Source organism: Taudactylus pleione, unplaced genomic scaffold, assembly GCF_031769625.1.
Source record: "Taudactylus pleione unplaced genomic scaffold, aTauple2 ptg000861l, whole genome shotgun sequence".
Taxonomy (NCBI): Eukaryota; Metazoa; Chordata; class Amphibia; order Anura; family Myobatrachidae; genus Taudactylus; species Taudactylus pleione.
The window spans coordinates 943381-961202 of record NW_028285263.1 but is presented as its reverse complement, the minus strand read 5'-3'; the positions used below and the strand labels follow the sequence as shown (position 1 = coordinate 961202).

The 17822-nt window shown below is 51.7% G+C and overlaps 1 protein-coding gene across 1 annotated transcript in view; it reads left to right on the top strand.

Moving 5' to 3' along the window:
- ALMS1 (ALMS1 centrosome and basal body associated protein) overlaps positions 1-17822 on the top strand; it is a 157082-nt gene that overhangs the window by 86928 nt on the left and 52332 nt on the right. Inside the window, exons 8-13 of the mRNA XM_088458886.1 lie at positions 5686-7144; positions 7702-7818; positions 9137-9304; positions 9443-10695; positions 11078-11174; positions 14863-15012. Coding sequence (XP_088315012.1) covers positions 5686-7144; positions 7702-7818; positions 9137-9304; positions 9443-10695; positions 11078-11174; positions 14863-15012 — 3244 coding nt within the window. The remainder of the gene's footprint in view (positions 1-5685; positions 7145-7701; positions 7819-9136; positions 9305-9442; positions 10696-11077; positions 11175-14862; positions 15013-17822) is intronic.

Sequence of the window (17822 nt, the reverse complement as noted above, 5' to 3'; positions counted from 1 at the left end):
TGGCCTGTGTAGTCGATGCCAGGTGGCTCCTGGTCCATCCAGACCTTCTCTGGCGCAGGAACCACCGTGGGCGATGTTTTCTCAAGTGCTGGTGTCTATTGCGGACCGTCTGTCGGTCCCGACTGCTCTCCCTACTAGGGCGGTGCCCCAGCCGACCATCCCCCATTCCCCGGGTGTCCCGCAGTTATTGCGGAGTCCTCCTGGGTCTCAATCAGTTGGTCCCTATGCGGGGTTGCCTATGTATATACAGGCTTCCCCTGTGCCGCAGCAGCCTGTGATACCTTTTCAGGCCCCTATGGCGACGCCTCCACCATGGGTGGATGTGCTCTCCAACTCCATGCAAAATTTGGCGGCCGCTTCCTCGGCTTTTCAGTCAATGTTGCAGACTGACATGCCTTCTAGGATTTCTAAACGCCCACTCATGACACGGGCTGCTCAGGTATCGGACTCAGAGGGTTCCTCAGATGATGGGGAGGTCCCTGATGACACTGACTCGGACGCCTCGGTCCAGGAAATGGATACCAAGTCGTCCATTAATGTGCGAGCACTAGTTAGGGCGGTGCGAGCTATTCTTCTTATAGAGGATGAGGCACCGGTTCCTAGGTCGAAGTTTCCTAGTTTCAAAAAAACTAAGGTGGCTTCTGCGGTGTTTCCCCTGTCGGATCAGTTGACGGATCATATGGCGGTAGCTTGGCAGGCACCCAGTAAGAGATTCCTTCCTCAGAAGCGGTTGGCTTCTAATTACCCCTTCCCTGAGGCACATTGTAAAAAATGGGAAACTCCACCGGCGGTGGATTCCCATGTCACCCGTTTAACTCGGGGCGCCACCTTACCATTACCGTCGATATCCTCGCTGAAGGATCCCACGGACAGGAAAGTTGAGACTTGCTTAAAGTCTATTTACTCCCTCTCCGGGGCGGTGGCCCGACCGTCCATGGCCATTTCCTGGGTGGCCAAGGCCATTGAGGGGTGGGCCAATGCATTGGAAGATACCTTCCCGGACGACGCTCCGGATGTCCAGCGGGCGTTGTTGGGACAAATGAGGGACGCCGCTTCTTACATTGGAGAAGCTTCTTTAGATGCTAGTCTGCTGACCTCGCGGGTATCGGCTGCAGCGGTGTCTGCCCGCCGATCCTTATGGTTGCGGTCCTGGAGAGCGGACTCTGATTCAAAGAAAGGTCTGGAGGCCTTACCTTTCAATGGGGAATTACTATTTGGTCCGGACTTGGACAAAATAGTGGACACCCTGGCTAAATCCAAGTCGGCCTTCCTCCCTTCGGCGGCACTGCCTGCTAAGGTTCGGAGTTCGGCTTTTCGTTCCTTTCGGGTTCAGGGTAAGGCGAAAGGTCAGTCCTTCCCGAGACAGTCTGCGAGTAAGACGGCCTCTAAACCCAAGAAGCAAGCCTGGAGTGCTCGGCGCCCTTCTTCCAAGCAGGAAGATAAACCTGCGGCCTGATGGGACGGGCCTCCCTCTGGGGGACCTCAGAGTGGGAGGCCGACTTCTTCTATTTGCCCAGTGCTGGCACAATACCACCACGGATGCCTGGGTTCGAGAAGTGGTCTCCCAGGGGTACGCCCTGTCTTTTTGGCACAGACCACCCCACCAGTTTTTCTGCACAAGTCCTTCTCAGAACAAGACCAAGGCGTTACAGGTTCAGGAGGCTATAGAGTCCTTGCTGAAAGCAGGGGTCATTGTTCCCGTTCTTCTATCACAACGGGGGACGGGGTACTACTCTACTCTGTTTCTGGTGCAGAAACCCAATGGTTCTCATCGCCCTATCCTCAACTTGAAGTCTCTGAACAAATTCCTCAGAGTTCCCAAGTTCAGGATGGAAACGTTACGTTCCATCATTCTGGCGATGGAACCGGGGGATTACATGGTGTCCCTGGACATCCAGGACGCCTACCTCCATGTTCCGATAGCATCTTCACACCAGCGGTATCTGAGGTTCGCTATCCTTCAACACCACTATCAGTTCCAGGCGCTACCCTTTGGTCTCTCCACGGCACCGAGGGTGTTCACCAAGATTATGGCGGTCATGGCCGCACATCTTCGGAACCAGAATGTACGGCTGCTGCCGTACCTGGACGACCTCCTGTTGCTGGCGAGCTCCCCGGAGGTACTGCTTCAACATCTCCACCTGACGATCGCTTGCCTGCAAGCGCACGGGTGGTTGATAAATTGGAAAAAGTCCTCTTTGATTCCATCACAGCGGATGGTTCATTTGGGAGCCCTGCTGGATTCGCGTCAGCAAAGGATCTTCCTGACTCCGGAGAAGGTCGCCTCACTACAGCTGCGGATACGCAGTTGCCTGAGCCGTTGCCGCCTGTCGGTCCATTCGGCTATGAGAGTTCTGGGGTCCATGGTGTCGACATTCGACATGGTGGAATTTGCCCAGTTCCATTCCCGGCCCCTGCAGGGGCTGATTCTATCAGAATGGAACGGGTTACCTCACCGGATCCGCTCTCAGGTGCTGGTGTTGTCTCCGGACGTCGGCTATCTTTGGCTTGGTGGCTTCAGACAGCTCATCTGGTCGAGGGGCGCCCATTTTGGATCCCGGACTGGGTCCTGCTCACGACGGATGCCAGTCTCCGGGGATGGGGGGCAGTGACCGGCTCTTTGTCGCTTCAGGGTCGTTGGTCAGCGGAAGAAGCACTTCTCCCCATCAACATCCTGGAACTGCGGGCAGTATACAAGGTCCTGCAGTCGTCCGGCCCCGCTCTTCACGGAAGGGCGGTACAGGTGCAGTCCGACAACGCCACCACGGTGGCGTATATCAATCACCAAGGCGGAACTCGCAGTCAGGCAGCGATGTCGGAGGTGTCTCGTATCCTGTCTTGGGCGGAGGGTCACATTCCAGCGATCTCGGCGGTCTTCATCCCCGGAGTCCTCAATTGGGAGGCGGACTTCCTCAGCCGTCACGACGTGCATCCCGGGGAATGGTCGCTTCACCCAGAGGTGTTTCAGCTACTCGTGGACAGGTGGGGACTGCCGGAGCTGGACTTGATGGCCTCCCGTCACAATCACAAGTTGCCCGTTTACGGGTCAAGGACAAGAGACGCAGGTGCAAGTCTGGTGGACGCGCTGTCGGTGACATGGACGTTTCACCTGGCGTATCTGTTTCCTCCGATATCCCTGCTTCCTCGGGTTCTGCGGAAATTCAAGCAGGACGGCGGCATGCTCGTGCTGGTAGCTCCGGCGTGGCCCAGACGTCCTTGGTACTCCGATCTGAGGAGCCTCTCCATCGACGCTCCGTACCTTCTTCCTCAACGTCGGGACTTGTTGTCTCAGGGGCCCTGCCTTTACCCGGATCTGGGTCGGCTGTCTTTGACGGCGTGGCTCTTGAGACAGCCGTCTTGAGGTCTCGGGGCTTCTCCAGTTCGGTTATTGGTACGATGCTCAGGGCACGCAAGCCTGCTTCAGCACGGATTTATCACAGAGTGTGGCACACTTACTTTCAGTGGTGTGAGTCCAGACTTTATGATCCTCAGGTGTTCCGAGTTTCTAGGATCTTGGAATTTCTTCAGTCAGGATTGGATCTCGGCTTACGCCTTGCATCTCTGAAGGTTCATGTGTCCGCCTTGTCCGTGTGGTTTCAACGACGGATTGCAATACTACCAGACGTTCACACCTTTTTCCAAGGTGTTCTCAGGATCCAGCCTCCCTTTGTGCCTCCTGTGGCTCCTTGGGACTTGGCGGTGGTGCTACGGGTCCTGCAGGGTCCTCCGTTTGAGCCTCTTGAGGCGGTGGAGCTCAAGTGGCTGACATTTAAGACGGTTTTTCTCCTGGCAATTGCTTCGGCCAGGAGGGTGTCTGAATTGGGGGCACTTTCCTGTCGCCCTCCTTTCCTGATTTTTCACCAGGGCAGAGCGGTGCTCCGCACTCGTCCTGAGTTTTTGCCCAAAGTGGTCTCGAAGTTCCATATTAATCAGGAACTTGTTGTGCCAGCTTTTCAGTCCCCTGATCTTTCAGCTGGTGGGACTTCCTTAGATGTGGTCCGGGCGCTTAGAATTTATGTAGACCGGACGGCTTCGGTTAGGAAGTCTGATTCCTTGTTTATCCTCTTTGGTTTTCACAAGAGGGGTTGGCCTGCCAACAAACAAACGTTAGCCCGTTGGCTTCGTTCCGTTATTTGTGAGGCTTATGCACAGGAGGGCTTACCTGTGCCAGCCTCTGTTAAGGCTCATTCCACTCGTTCTGTGGGTCCCTCTTGGGCTGCTAGACGTGGCGCTTCTGCTGTTCAGCTGTGTAAGGCGGCCACTTGGTCTTCAATTCAAACGTTTTTGAGGTTCTATGCGTTTGACACCTTTGCCTCTCAGGATGCATCCTTTGGGCGCCGGGTACTCCTTTCAGCACAGGAGCGTCCCCGCCCTTAGTTGTACTGCTTTGGGACATCCCCAAGGTCAACCCTGTGGACCCCCTATGGACCCTGAAGTAGAAAACAAGAGATATGGTAAGAACTTACCTTTGTTATCTCTGTTTCTACGAAGTCCATAGGGTCCACAGGGCGCCCGCCCTGACGCACCTGGCTTCAAATGGGCTGTGTGGCTGGTCACCGGTTTTCCGTCTCCTATTGCTGTGAGTATGGTTTCTTGTGTGTTCCAGTCTTCCTTCTCTCTGTTCCATATTCTCCTCCGGCCTAGGCTGCTTACCAACTGAGGTGCCTGTGGCTCGGGGGCGGGGTATAGAGGAGGACCCAAGTGCATCCTGGGAGCTAAAAGCTTAACTGTGTGGTGCCCATGGATCCTGTTCCAGCTATAACCCCAAGGTCAACCCTGTGGACCCTATGGACTTCGTAGAAACAGAGATAACAAAGGTAAGTTCTTACCATATCTCTTGTTATCGCTGCCGCTTGAGAGCAGGCGGCCGCGGGGAAGGGGTGGTCGATGTGGGGCGGCGGCAATCGAGAGCCGGCAGCGGGAGTGCAGGCAGGTGGAGCCTTGCGCCTGAGCGGACCATGGCCCTCGTCTGGCTGGGGAAGCAGCCACGGAGGTGAGAGGCCTGGTAGCCGGGGGCAGGGGGGTTACGGGGCCTGTGTATCTGGAAATGACAGGGAGGGAGGGCACTGGCAGGTAACAGGGACTATATGGAAACACAAGCAGGGGAAGGGGGAAGAAAAGTTTGGAACATGTGCAGAAAGGAAAGGACAGGGGGGAAATTAGAAATAGGAAGGTAGTAAAAGATAAAATTAACAGGAGACAGAGAGGGTGGTAGACCAGGGGAAATAAATGGGGTGTGAAATGTGAAAGAAGAAGAGAAAGACAGACATATAAAATACAATACATATGTCACTTAGCCAGCCTGGTTGAAATAAACTGGAAAGAGGAAGATGTCTCCCCTCACCAGGCTATTTATATGGAACCTCTAAGCCCTCCCTTAAATCCTACCATAGGCTTATACTCCTCAAGTGACGAATACTAACCACATCCCCCTCCAGCTTTTAACTCTTAACTTACCTAACAAAATTACATATCAAACAGGGTGCTTATCTATCCTCAAACTTATTCAAGTATTCGGATGCATTTACATGTGTATAATGAATTGGTACATTACAGGTATATGATGAATTGGTACAGTACATGTACAGTATATGATGAATTGGTACAGTACATGTGTATGATGAATTGGTACAGTACATGTGTATGATGAATTGGTACATTGATTTTATATGTGACTACTTACAGGATCTTGATCTTGGCGCAAATCATTTGGCTCCTACGAAGGACACAGATGTCTTCAGGTTACAGCTGACTCCATCGCCAGACCATGACCAGTTACATGTCGCTAGCTCCCATGATGCACTAGAGAACCGCACAGTTCATCTATTACCAACCGCCAGCGGTGAAGCTTACAATGCCCGGTACGACTCCACAGCTGTAGGGATGGGTAAAGATCCGATGATCCCTGCGCCCCACCACGAAGGTCCGATGAGCGAGCTTCACGCTCCACGACGAACTGGGAGAACGTCTCGAGAAGTGGACACTCGGGCGGTGCTGCCGGTAAGATATAACGAAGACACTGCAAAGCCAATTGCTTCCATCACGTTTTCATCACGCAAGCGTTCCTCACCCCGTTCCATATCTCCCAGTCCTAAAGCTGCGGGTTCAGACTGGTCACAGAGTGTAAACTTCGATAAGTCCTCTATTGACCTGGATTTCAGACGCAAACAACCTCCTGAGGCTTCACGATCAAATGAAGACAATCATGCCATTCTTACACAAGAAGTACCCATCTCATACCTGCCTGGTAAAGATGTGGTTACACACCAGCCGCCCGTAGCTGTCTCTGTTGAACAAGGGCAGTCCGACGAAGGTAAAAGCCACCAGATCTCTGCCCCAGCCTTGGCTACGGATAAAGAATATTCCTTTGTCAGTTTACCCCTTGAGGACAGTTCTCTTCCATCTATTGAGAGATCCAGTAGACTTCTACCTCATGACCTAGAAAATGCTAGCCCTAGCCACGACACACTACAAGCAGAACGTCCCGTAACGAGTGGCCTTCATCACCAAATAAAAGGACTTGATGCTGACCAGTCGCAGTGCTACAATGAGCAGATTAGCACCGATCAATCGCATACCAGAGGGGTGTATCAGTCGTCTTCTCAGAAGTTCCAGACCAGGTCAGCCCTCGTATCTTCTCCAACTAGGAAAGCCCTTTCCTGTATCCATGTGACAATCTCCCCCAAAGAGGACGTGGGCGTCCTCGAGCTATCAAGTACGGCGGTGGCACCGGATACTGCTAATGAGTCACCAGATTCTGGGCTCAGAGCAGATCCCGAAACATCTACATTACCCCTGGAAAATCAGCCCAGAAATGAGCCCGTACCAGCTAACAGCTCCTATTTCCTACATGCTGTAGCAAAGTACGGAGGGACTAAAGCCAGCAGTGAAGACCTTGTCCAAGAGCTGGATGGAGAAAGTATTCCAGAGAAATTAACCCAATCTGATAATCGGCGCTGGCCACTGTCTGATGCCACGACGCAGATAACAACGGAAAGTCCGGAGAGAACCTGCTTCTCAGCTGAGATATTCATTGACGGTACACAGCATGAAGCCTCCACTTCTTCACTTCCAAAGGACAAGAGGACTCCAGACAGACAGCTCCCGTCCCGTACTGCCCTCTCCAGCCTCTGCCGAGCTACTGGTGAGTTAGAGCCTGAGTGGTTCAGCACCTCCTGTTACTGGTTAGAGAAGAGATTCAGTATAAAGTGTTTGTGACATCACAAAGACGTTCTGTGATGTAAGAGATTCCCGCTATACCGGGCAACAGCACAGAGTAATGGCGGAACGGGGGGCCAGCGTCCTGTCCTCAACGTGGCAGGGTGAGTGATATTTATGTAGCCAGGTCCCAGGGTGGCTGATTGTGCCCTCTATTCCCCAACCGCTTCCCAATCTGCCCATTGTGTGATGTCACCTATAGCCGCCCCCACCCCGATGACACCAGTAGGAGAGGCATCCTTAATTACTTAGCACGTATAAGGGGAAATAAAATAATCTGCATGTTTGCATGTAAAGGACGCCTGCCAGTGGACAATATTTCAGTATGCAGTATTAATACAAGTAAACAGCCTATCTGTGCTCACGGAACAAGCGACAACACTGAGGCCAGGATTAGAGTTAACATTTGAACTAGGGATAACTGTCCTTTACCAATGATAAATATATATTTAATGCTGTATGTGTTTGATTTCCTTGGTACAGATCACCCTGTGCTGCTGCCGTACAAGCCCCCGGGAAGCCCGGAACTCTTCTATGTCCCCTCTATGGAGGGGGGGTTCCAGATGTCTCCTGTCAGCACCATCGAGAGTTCCCATCCAGGTAAGGTAACCGGAAACGTCCGTGATCTAGATCACGCTCTTCTGTAGAATCCTACAGGTGTAATCGTCACTGTCTGCCAGGTTTCCTTATTTCAGCATAGTCCGTCATCCTTTCTCTGTAACGGCTGATGATAAAAATCCTCCATCACACGCAGGCCCCTTATCGTTACATGCAAATGTACGGATTCACCATTGCGCCAATGTTCCCAGGGCTTCAAGTGATATTTTTAAGTCACAATTTGAAGTTCACATGCAATTAAATTTAGAGTGCACTTTAGGCATATACATATGTCCTCACTCCCCTAAATACTCATGCAGCCATATAGCAAGTGGCTGTAGTAAAATCCCGGTAACAGCCTGTCCGAGATCTGCGCTGTGCCTGTGGCTTCGCTTTTAGACAAATGTAAATTGCGGCCAACGGCATTCACCGCGGTTGCTTTTCTGTCATTACCATACTGTATATTATTACATAGAAGTATGTCACATATGGATATTATTATTGCAGGTGTGTGGCTGATTGCTAGGGCGGTGTTAGGTGTATGAGACGACTCTGATTATGCTGTAACTATAAATAGTCAAATTTCTGGGATATTTTACATATTTGAAATAAAATGTACAGACGTTCCAGATCTAATTCCAGTCGTGTGACTGAAGAGGATGTATGTAAGAAAGTCCTCGCCATTAACTGGCTCGTTACGCAACATTACGCTGCCGCAGGGCGAATCGACACAATTACCAAAGCAATTAGCTGTTTGCAGGGAGAGTACATCACACAGACAAATGTATCAGCAAATGACCTGCAAGGACTCAGTACAAACCCAGCACACATGAGTCTTGTATGAATGAGAAAGCAGTAAGGGTTTATATAGTGTATATTGCTATATTTATTTTATATCTCATACCCCTCACTTATACGCACACCCATCTGTTCCATCCGTTCGTCACACTCGCGCCTGCCCCACATAAACACATCTCGCTCGCTATCATTGTGTTGTAAGGAGGATGTCTTCCTTTATGTGCTTTTATTTTACCCCATAAATGTATTTTTCAGCAATTCTACCTTTAATGTTTTAATTGTTATTTATGTTCTGTTTGACCTACTGACCGTCCCAGATCATCTGAAGGATTTTTAATCTTATTTTTCAAACTCTGGACAGAATTACCAGGAACAAGTTCCTTTATATTATTTTAGTGAAGGTGGATTTCTGGATGATACGAGAGGGTTTTCCTTATGATGTGAAACAAGTTCTTCGCATGTCCCTAATATTGTTACTGTACGACGTGCAGACACTGATCACGACTTATCCCGCTACTGTCAGGTTCCAATGACGCCATCTCTCCAAAGTTTCCAGCGGACGTTTTGGGTTCGGCCACAGAGAAGTTATCCGATCATTCACTACCGAGACACACAGAGGGCATCTACAGCAAGGATCCTGTCCCTAAAATAGCATGGGAGGAGATTCCGGAGCAGCGCAGGACCCCTACAGGTGCGTAGTCCCATATCGCACCGAGAAGTGCTGCTTTCAGGTTACATACCTGTCACTTGTGTATGGTGGAATGATAGATAACTACCTAAACATTGTGTTGATTAATACTAATCATTTCCTATATTATTATTTTACAAGGTTTTCATGATGACCTGGGATTATCCAAAAATCTCTCTCAACCAAAACAGAGACACATGCCAGAAACAGAGCCAAGGAATGAGTTTGGGAGCTACGGTAAAGCATCCTATGGCACACTCCAACTTGGAGGCCCCCACCATGAAGCTGAGCCAAGAGAGGGGTTGGATCATCGGAGGGAAAAGTACCATCTACAATCATCCTTTGGGGACAGCGAGTTCTTCCCTTTACAGCCAGAGGTCGATCGTACAGAAGAGCAACTATCAGACGTTATGTTACCTCTGAGATACAATTCCTTGGACGTGGTGTCTGAGCCGACCCAGACAAAGAAACCTGGTTACACGGTGCCTAGTTTCGAGGTCACCGATGTTCACGGAAGTAGTTTCAGGACTGGAAAGACACTAGGGAGCCAGGGCTACTCGCCCACCAGCAGCTGGGACCCCAAGCTAAGTCTCGGCAAAAAACACTCGGTTAGTGAGGACCGCGGCTCCCCTGGTAGGCATGCCAACGATGTCCAAGGCAGGTTCCAAAAAACTGAGTCAATAAGAAGTCAGAGTATTGTCTCCAATCAGAGCCTGGATGAACTCTGGGCACGCTTTACACAAAGGAACAAGAGTCAGCTCTCTGACTCAACCAACAAGCTGGAAATATCGCTGGTGGAGCGTCTGGACCGACTCGCAAGGCTCCTACAAAATCCAGCCCAAAACATGTTGCTGTCTCCTAAAGATGGCAGGAAAAGTTCCCAAATCTTTATGGACAATGGAATAGAAGAAGGGAACATGAAAGAGGGGGACAAACGGGACAGGAAGAAATCAGCAGCAGTGTCTCAGAAAGTTACTGGGACTCCGAGTCCGTATGATATGGAAACCTCTGATGGCTCGGGGAGCCGGTGTTCACAAAGTAAATCTGACGGCCATGTTTCTAGTGGTGGGTCGCTGTATTCAGACCTGTCCTATGCGACGAGAAGCACTGTGACCGAGAGTGCCAACACGGAGTCAGAAGCCGCCACGCAAACCAATAGTGAAGCAACAACCAGGACGGGGACCAGCAGTTCCATGTCCACCATTGATACCGTTCGACTCATCAACGCTTTTGGCCCAGAGAGAGTTCGTCCTTCCTCAAAGCTCTCCCGGCTCTACAGTACCATTGACCTTCAAAAGAAACGGACGGTGGAAATCTCAAAGAAACCAAGCCGGGGGTCTCGCCGAGCGCAGGCTGGAATGGTGATCAACGAACTGCAGAAAAGTCCTAGTAAGGTAGAGGAATAATTCCAGTTATTGAGATCCGGGTATTCTGTAACAAGGAGATGGGTCTTGTACTCCTGTGCCTCTTGCCTTCCTTGCGCGCACACAATATAGGCATGCCACACATTTTGATCAGCAGAAGCTGGTTGTGCGTCCTATTCACATCGCTTTGCGAATAAGACGCATTAGAAGGTAAAAAGATGCACCAAAAGACGCGACTTGTAGCACAAGGGGGTAAGATGCACGTGTACACATTTTGTATGTCATTAATTGTCTCGTGGTTACAGGGGATACGATTAGATAAGCATGACCCCCCCATTACTCTGACTTTGTGACCCGTATGCTCAGCGAGTGGCGGGATCACTCTATGACGCTCTCTATTTCTCCCATTAAGGACACGGACTCGGCCTTGTCTAACATCCCGTGGGAACCGAGTGCAGCGCTCAGACACAAAAGGAGCACTAAGGTGCTGCATAAAGGCATCCAGGCAGGTATGTTACCTTTATTTACACACGACTGCTCCAAATGTCCTGTCGTTCTGATCTAGTAGCAGATATTTGTGCTGTAACTAATCCAGTCACTGGTCTGTAACCACCAGTCCTTCATGTGCTCAGTAGCCTTTACTAAGTTCACTGCTAGTAGCTGTTACACTGCGCTTTGTGAGGCTATCACTGATTTCTTCTTCAGGGTCCATAGGGATCCACAGGGATACCTTGGGGTTTAGGTGGATGTTAGGACCAGATAGTTAAAGCTGTTGACTCCCAGAATGCACTGGTCCTACCCCTATACCCCGCCCCCAAACCAGAGACCCTCCAGTTAGTTCTAGTGTCTGCAGGAGTCAGATCACCATTTAGGCAGCCCATAAGCTTTTATTTATTTGATTTAGCAGTTTTTTAATTTATTTTACCACTGAGTGTTCAGCACCAGACTGTGCATGTCACGTCTGTGCTGACACACTATCACATCTCCGGGCATCGCCACTCCAGTTTCATCTGGTACTCTCAACGGGCTCCCGGGGACCTTACTAGCTGGCCCTGCGGGATGACCACTGACTGCAACTCGGACACGGGGACAGGTAAGGCGAAGCGGTAACCCGCACGTGGGCAGTCTTTCCTTCGGTCTCAGGGGACGGAACAGAGGACACTGAGTGTACACCGGGGTAGTCCGCGTACTCCACTAAGACCACCAGGTACATATGGTGCCGGAAACCAGCATCCCTGGGGTTAATAATCAGCCAGGGGAAACCAGCTTTCCCTGTTTAAGCGGGCCCCTCCCCCAGATTATGGCGCCATTCCACAGGGTCTAATCTGCTCTGAGCTGCATTTTCTCTTCGGCCACGCCCCCTCAGAGGTCTCCAGCCACGCCCCCTCAGGTCTCCGGCGGCCATTTTCTCCATAGGCTCAGCCACAGCTCTCTGGGAACGCAGGGTACGGGTCCTCCTACATACCTCTCCCTGGAGCCAGGATATGTAGCGCTATAGCCTACCAGACATTAGAGTCTGAGTAGTAGATTTTAGTGCCAATTGTGCAGTTACTTTCTGCATTGTATGCGATCTGCTAGCGCTGTGTGTCTCTGTGTCACTTTTCTCTCTCTGTGTCCCTGACAATACCGGTGTAATAAGGGTCCATATACACTTCTTTTCTCACTAGAGTTGTGAAGTTATCGCATACTGGGGCAGATGCACTATACTTGGTGCCATAAATTTGCTGAAGTTCTACAGATTAATACAGACTTGAACAGGCTATTTATATTACTTCCCACCCCCCCACCACCCTCTTCAGTTGGGCTTTGCCACATACTCAGTGGTGATATTCTGCCTCATACCATAGTGCTATACTACTCTGCAATATGTCTAACACAGGCAAGAGTAACACAATACCACTGCAACTCCTGATCCTCTCCAGGTGGAAGGGATTGCCTTCTCAATTAAAGTCCCAAACAATGGTTCTCTCTCCAAAGGTTCGTCTGTCCCTCTCATGGTGGTTACAGACGTCTCGCCTAACCATAGAACACCCCTTCTGGAAGCAGACTTCCTCAGCCGTCACCATGTACATGCCGGGGAATGGTCTCTCCACCCAGAAGTGTGCGGACAAGTGGGGCCTACCAGTGGACCTCCTGGCCTCTTGTCACAAGCTTGTGGTGTACGGATCAAGAACAAGGGATACCGCGGCAGCCTTCGTAGACGCATTGTCCATGAAGTGGAACTTTCGGTTGGCGTACCTGTTTCCTCAGGTCTCCCTCCTTCCTCGAGTCCTTCGGAAATTCAAACAAGACAGAGGCACTGTCCTTCTGGTGGGTCCAGCGTGGCCCAGATGACATTGGTACTCAGACCTTCAGAGCCTCTCCATCAATTTTCCTCTTCTGCTGCCTTGTCTACACCCGGACTTGGGTCGTCTGTCTCTGACGGCGAGGCTCTTCAGACATCCCTCCTTAAGATCTAAGGGATTTTCTCCAGCAGTAGTACAGACTATGCTCAGGGCGCATAAACCGGCTTCTGCTCGGATCTATCAGAGTGTGGCATACATACTTCCAGCGGTGTAAAGCCAGACTGGACCTTGGACTTCGCCTGGCCTCACTTAAAGTTCATGTCTCTGCTTTGTCTATCTGGTTCCAACGCAAAATTGCTACGCTACCGTTTGTTCACACCTTCGTACAGGGTATTCTCGGCATTCAACCTCCCTTTGTCCCTCCGGTGGCTTCTTGGGATTTGTCTGTGGTTCTTCAGGCCCTGCAGGGCCCTCCGTTTGAACCCCTGGAATCGGGATCACAAATGGTTAACAGCGAAGACTATATTTCTTCTGGCTATTGCCTCTGCCTGTAGGGTGTCAGACTTGGGGAGGCACTGTCATGTCGCTCCCCATTTCTGATTTTACTTTCAGATAAGGCGGTTCTTCGTACTTGCCCTGGTTTTCTTCCCAAAGTGATCTCTCAATTCCATGTCAATGAGGAAATTGTAGTCCCGGCCTTCTGTTCACCCGGCCTTTCAGCTGGTGAGGCTTCCTTGGATGTGGTCCATGCCCTCAGGGAAATGGGATTGAAATGCCAGTGGCTGTGTAGCTGCCGGTTCAAATCCTGACAGCGCTAGCCCGACACGGAGGTACGTAATCTAACCCTCCCTACTTAGGGTGCTTAACACTAAGTCTCCCCGGGGGGGTCCCTAAACCTAAGCCCCCCGGCTACATCGCTACTTACCTCCGGTGCTGGATGATCGGTCCGGCGTCCTGTCGGGGTCCCGGCGTCGGGATTAACATAGGCGTCTATGTCAAGTCCCCTGCCGGGATTGTATAGTGTCGGGATTGAGAGCAGCCGGTCTCATGACTACATCCTGCCCTCAGATCTACATGGACCGTATCTGTTCTTTTAGGAAAATAGATTCTCTTTGTCCTCTATGGATTCTACAGAAGGGCTGGCCAGCCAACAAACCGACCCTGGCCAGATGGATTCGCATGGCTGGCTCACTTGCAGATGGGTCTTCCTGTGCCAGCGTCCGTTACTGTTCATTCCACTTGCTCTGTGGGACCTTCGTGGGCAGCTCGCCGTGGCGCCTCGGCTGAACAGCTTTGTAAGGCGGGCACGTGGTCTTCTGTCCACACCTTTCTGCGGTTCTATGCCTTTGATACATTCACCTCTCAGGATGCTTCCATTGGACGCAGGATACTCCTGTCAGCTCAGGAGCGTCCCCACCCTTGAATACTGCTTTGGGACATCCCCAAGGTATCCCTGTGGATCCCTATGAACCCTGAAGAAGAAAATGAGAGTTATGGTAAAACTTACCTTTTGTTAATTCTTTCTTTGAAGTCCATAGGGTCCACAGGACGCCCGCCCTGACGCCCCTGGCTTCTCTAGGTTGGTTTTTTTGGTCACCGGTCAGTCTCCCTTGTGTGAGTGTGTTCTTCTGTGTACCAGTCTTCCTTCTCTCCTGTCTTCCTCCTGCAATTGGCTTGCTAACTAACTGAAGGGCCTCTGGCTTGGGAACGGGGTATAGGGGGTGAAGGACCAGTGCATCCTGAGAGTCAACCGCTGTAACTGTCTGGTCCTAACCTACACCCCCAAGGTCTCCCTGTGGACCCTATGGACTTCGCAGAGAGAGTGTTAACAAAGGTAAGTATTACCATAACTCTCATTTTCTGACCATCACCCGTTTCCATAGCTAATACTTAGTAACCATTCATCTTCCAGGTGAGCTGGAAATTGTTACCAGCACTACCAGGAAAAACACCAGAGATGTTGGGACGACATTCCCGTCCCCAGGTGGGGAGGAGGCCGTAACCTCAGCCCAGAGCGGCCCATGTCTCAAGGGATCAAGGAGCAAGCAGCCGATTCGGCAAGGTTGGTGAGACGTTGCATTGTGTATTGGCTTTTATCAGGGTATGTTGGACTGAGGACGGTGGTGGGATCTGTCCTAATCTACGTTCTCCTGTGCTGTAGTATCTACACTGAGGCGTTGTTGTAAAACCTGCAGATGTCAGATGCATTTCATGTTTCCAAGGCAGCTAAAACGCCACCAGACCATGTCCCCCTTCTGCCTGCAGAAATCACAATAGAGTGGCCAGTAACCCGTACAGATGGGACTGTCTCTCTGCATAGGGTCATTATACTCTGCCTGCTATTACAGCAGGGTGTGACAGGCCAGAGTGCTATGGGGGGGGTGACAGGCTAGAACCAGAGTGCTTTGGGGGGGTGACAGGCTAGAACCAGAGTGCTATGGGGGGGGATGACAGGCTAGAAGCAGAGCACTGTGGGGGGATGACAGGCTAGAACCAGAGTGCAAATGATGGGTTAGAACTGCGCTCTGCTCTATGGGCAGATGGGATGTGAGATGTATTGTTTGTGTCGGGGTGCTGCACCTTCCTAAAAGCAGGAGTACCGGGTCCTGTGTAACGATATAATGGGGTAGAGGGTGCGCTCGACCTATGGGTGTAATGCTGGAGTAATAGTGTGTTGTGGTCTTTTGTGTTCGATGTTGTTTGTGGAGTGATGGGGTGTAGGGAGGGAAGGGGGTCTAATGGACAGGAGGTGGTGGGTGAGGAAATGAAGACAGAGGCAGAAATGGGGGCCAAAGGGTTTATTGGAAAAAAACAGTACTAATCCTGTTTGGTCCCAGGCACCCAGGTGGGGTGAGCGATCCACTTGGGGGTGTGTGTGGGTGGAGACTGGGGAGGTGAGTGGACCCTTTTAGGGGGCTCCTTTCCGTGCAGTTCAATAGACCGGCACGTTACCCCTGCTGGACCTTTGGTCAACAGTCTTAGGATGTCTCGGGGGGAGGGGAGTGGTGGGTTGGCAGCGGGTCTGGCGGTTGTGGATGTACACCCTGGCGGCGTCCCGTTCAGGGGTATAAGTCTCGGAGTCACTTACCTACCGGTAGGATTTGTTGGTGAAAAAGGCTTGGGCTGCTGGTAGCTGGTGTTAGTTTCCTTTTGCAGATGCGGTGTTGGATGGCTGTTGCGGTGTCAGCGGTTGGAGGAAGCTCTGTGTGTGGTAGTGGCTTGCTGGTGCACTGTGGGGCTTGGTGCACCGCGTTGCTGGCGTTCTGTTCCCGCTGCCTGGTGGGTGCCTGCTGGTGTGGATCGCTTAGGGATTGCTGCTGGACGAACAGCTGTGAGTGGAGCTGGTGTTGGTTGCTCCCAGGGGGCGGTGCGTGGTCGCCTGGGTCTAGCAGGTGGAGTGGTGATCAAGAGGGGTGCGAAGGGCTTTGCTAGGTGTGATGCCCAGCGCGGCCCTGCGGGTGGTGGGTAGAGAGGGTTCTGGAAGCAGCAAGGCTCGACCGAGTTCTCCGCAGGAATGAAGAGCTCTGGTGTAAGCTGGCTGTGGTGTCAGAATGTAGGGGGTCTCCAACGCGTTTCGGCAGGGGCTCTGCCTTCTTCAAGGAGGTAAGAAGTGTGGCTATGCATGTGTGAGGTTTAAATGTGGAACTTCCGGGTTCTGTGTTTGTCAGGTGGTGGAGATGACCAATCAGGGCTAAGAGTGGGTGTGGCCCATGTATCTGATAGGTCGTGGGTGATTGTGCGAGGCTAAGCCTGTGGTTGGGTGATAACGTCACGTGGTTTGGGCAGCCAATGGTTTACTGTGCAGCTGTGGTTGTGTTAGCTGGAGCTCGTGTCTGGGTGCATATGTGGCTGCTATGGGGATTGTGACCGGCTGTGAATGGTCAGCGGCGGTCATGTGGTGTCGGCAGCCAATCGTGTGCTCTGCTGGTGTGGGTGTGTATGCTGGGGCTGGGGTGCTTTAATGCATTATGCAGCTGCTATGGGGATCGAGACCAGGTGCGGTTGGTTGGAGGTGGTCACGTGGTTCTGGCAGCCAATCTTATGCTGTGTAGGGTTTCCGTATGTTTACATGGGTTAAGGTGACAGCTGGCTCTGGCGTGCGTTGGGCGGAGGAGGTATGCAGAGTGTTTTGTGCTGTGTGGAGGATTTAATGAGCGGGCAGGGGCATGTGGCGAGTAGGGTGGGGGTCAAGGGCACCGGGGTGTGTAAGGCAATTATTGTGGAGGTGGGGATGTGAAACAGCATTGTCGTGGTAGTTTAGTCCCGTGGTGCAGGCGGCCAAACGTGTGTGTGTGTGGGGGGGTGATTATGAGGGTGATGGTTGGTGGCTCGGGTGACCGCAGGGGTCCGGGGAGGTGTGGATGGGCATCTCTCCGGGGATGGTGGCTAGGTGATCGGGCAGGAGGAGATGGAATAAGACTGGTGCGTGTGGCATGTGTCAAGCTGGCAGTGCTGTAGTGGACATTCCTGTTATGTGTATAATGGTGTCTAGATGATGGCCGCGTGTAGTGGGAGGGTGGGAGTAGTGGTTAGTATCGCTAACCTGTATGATGTGTGGAATGCCAGGGTTGTGTAAGTATATATGTGGTGTGGCCAAGTGGTTAAATCGACTGACACGGGGAAGTGTGTGTCAACGTGTGGCGAGGAGGAGTAAGGTTGGTGTGTTGACTAATAGGTTCTTAGTGTGTGGAATGTGTTTGGTGCAGTAGTGTGTAAATGGTCTTGTTGTGGAGAGGGGGGGGGGAAGGGGTGCCGTCTTGGGGTGGTGTGGTCACTATAGAGGCAGGAATGTGTGTGGGGGCTGGGATAAAATGTAGCGTGAGGGGGGGTAGGGGGCAGGTGTGTGTTCATGTTACGGATCGGTGATGTGTG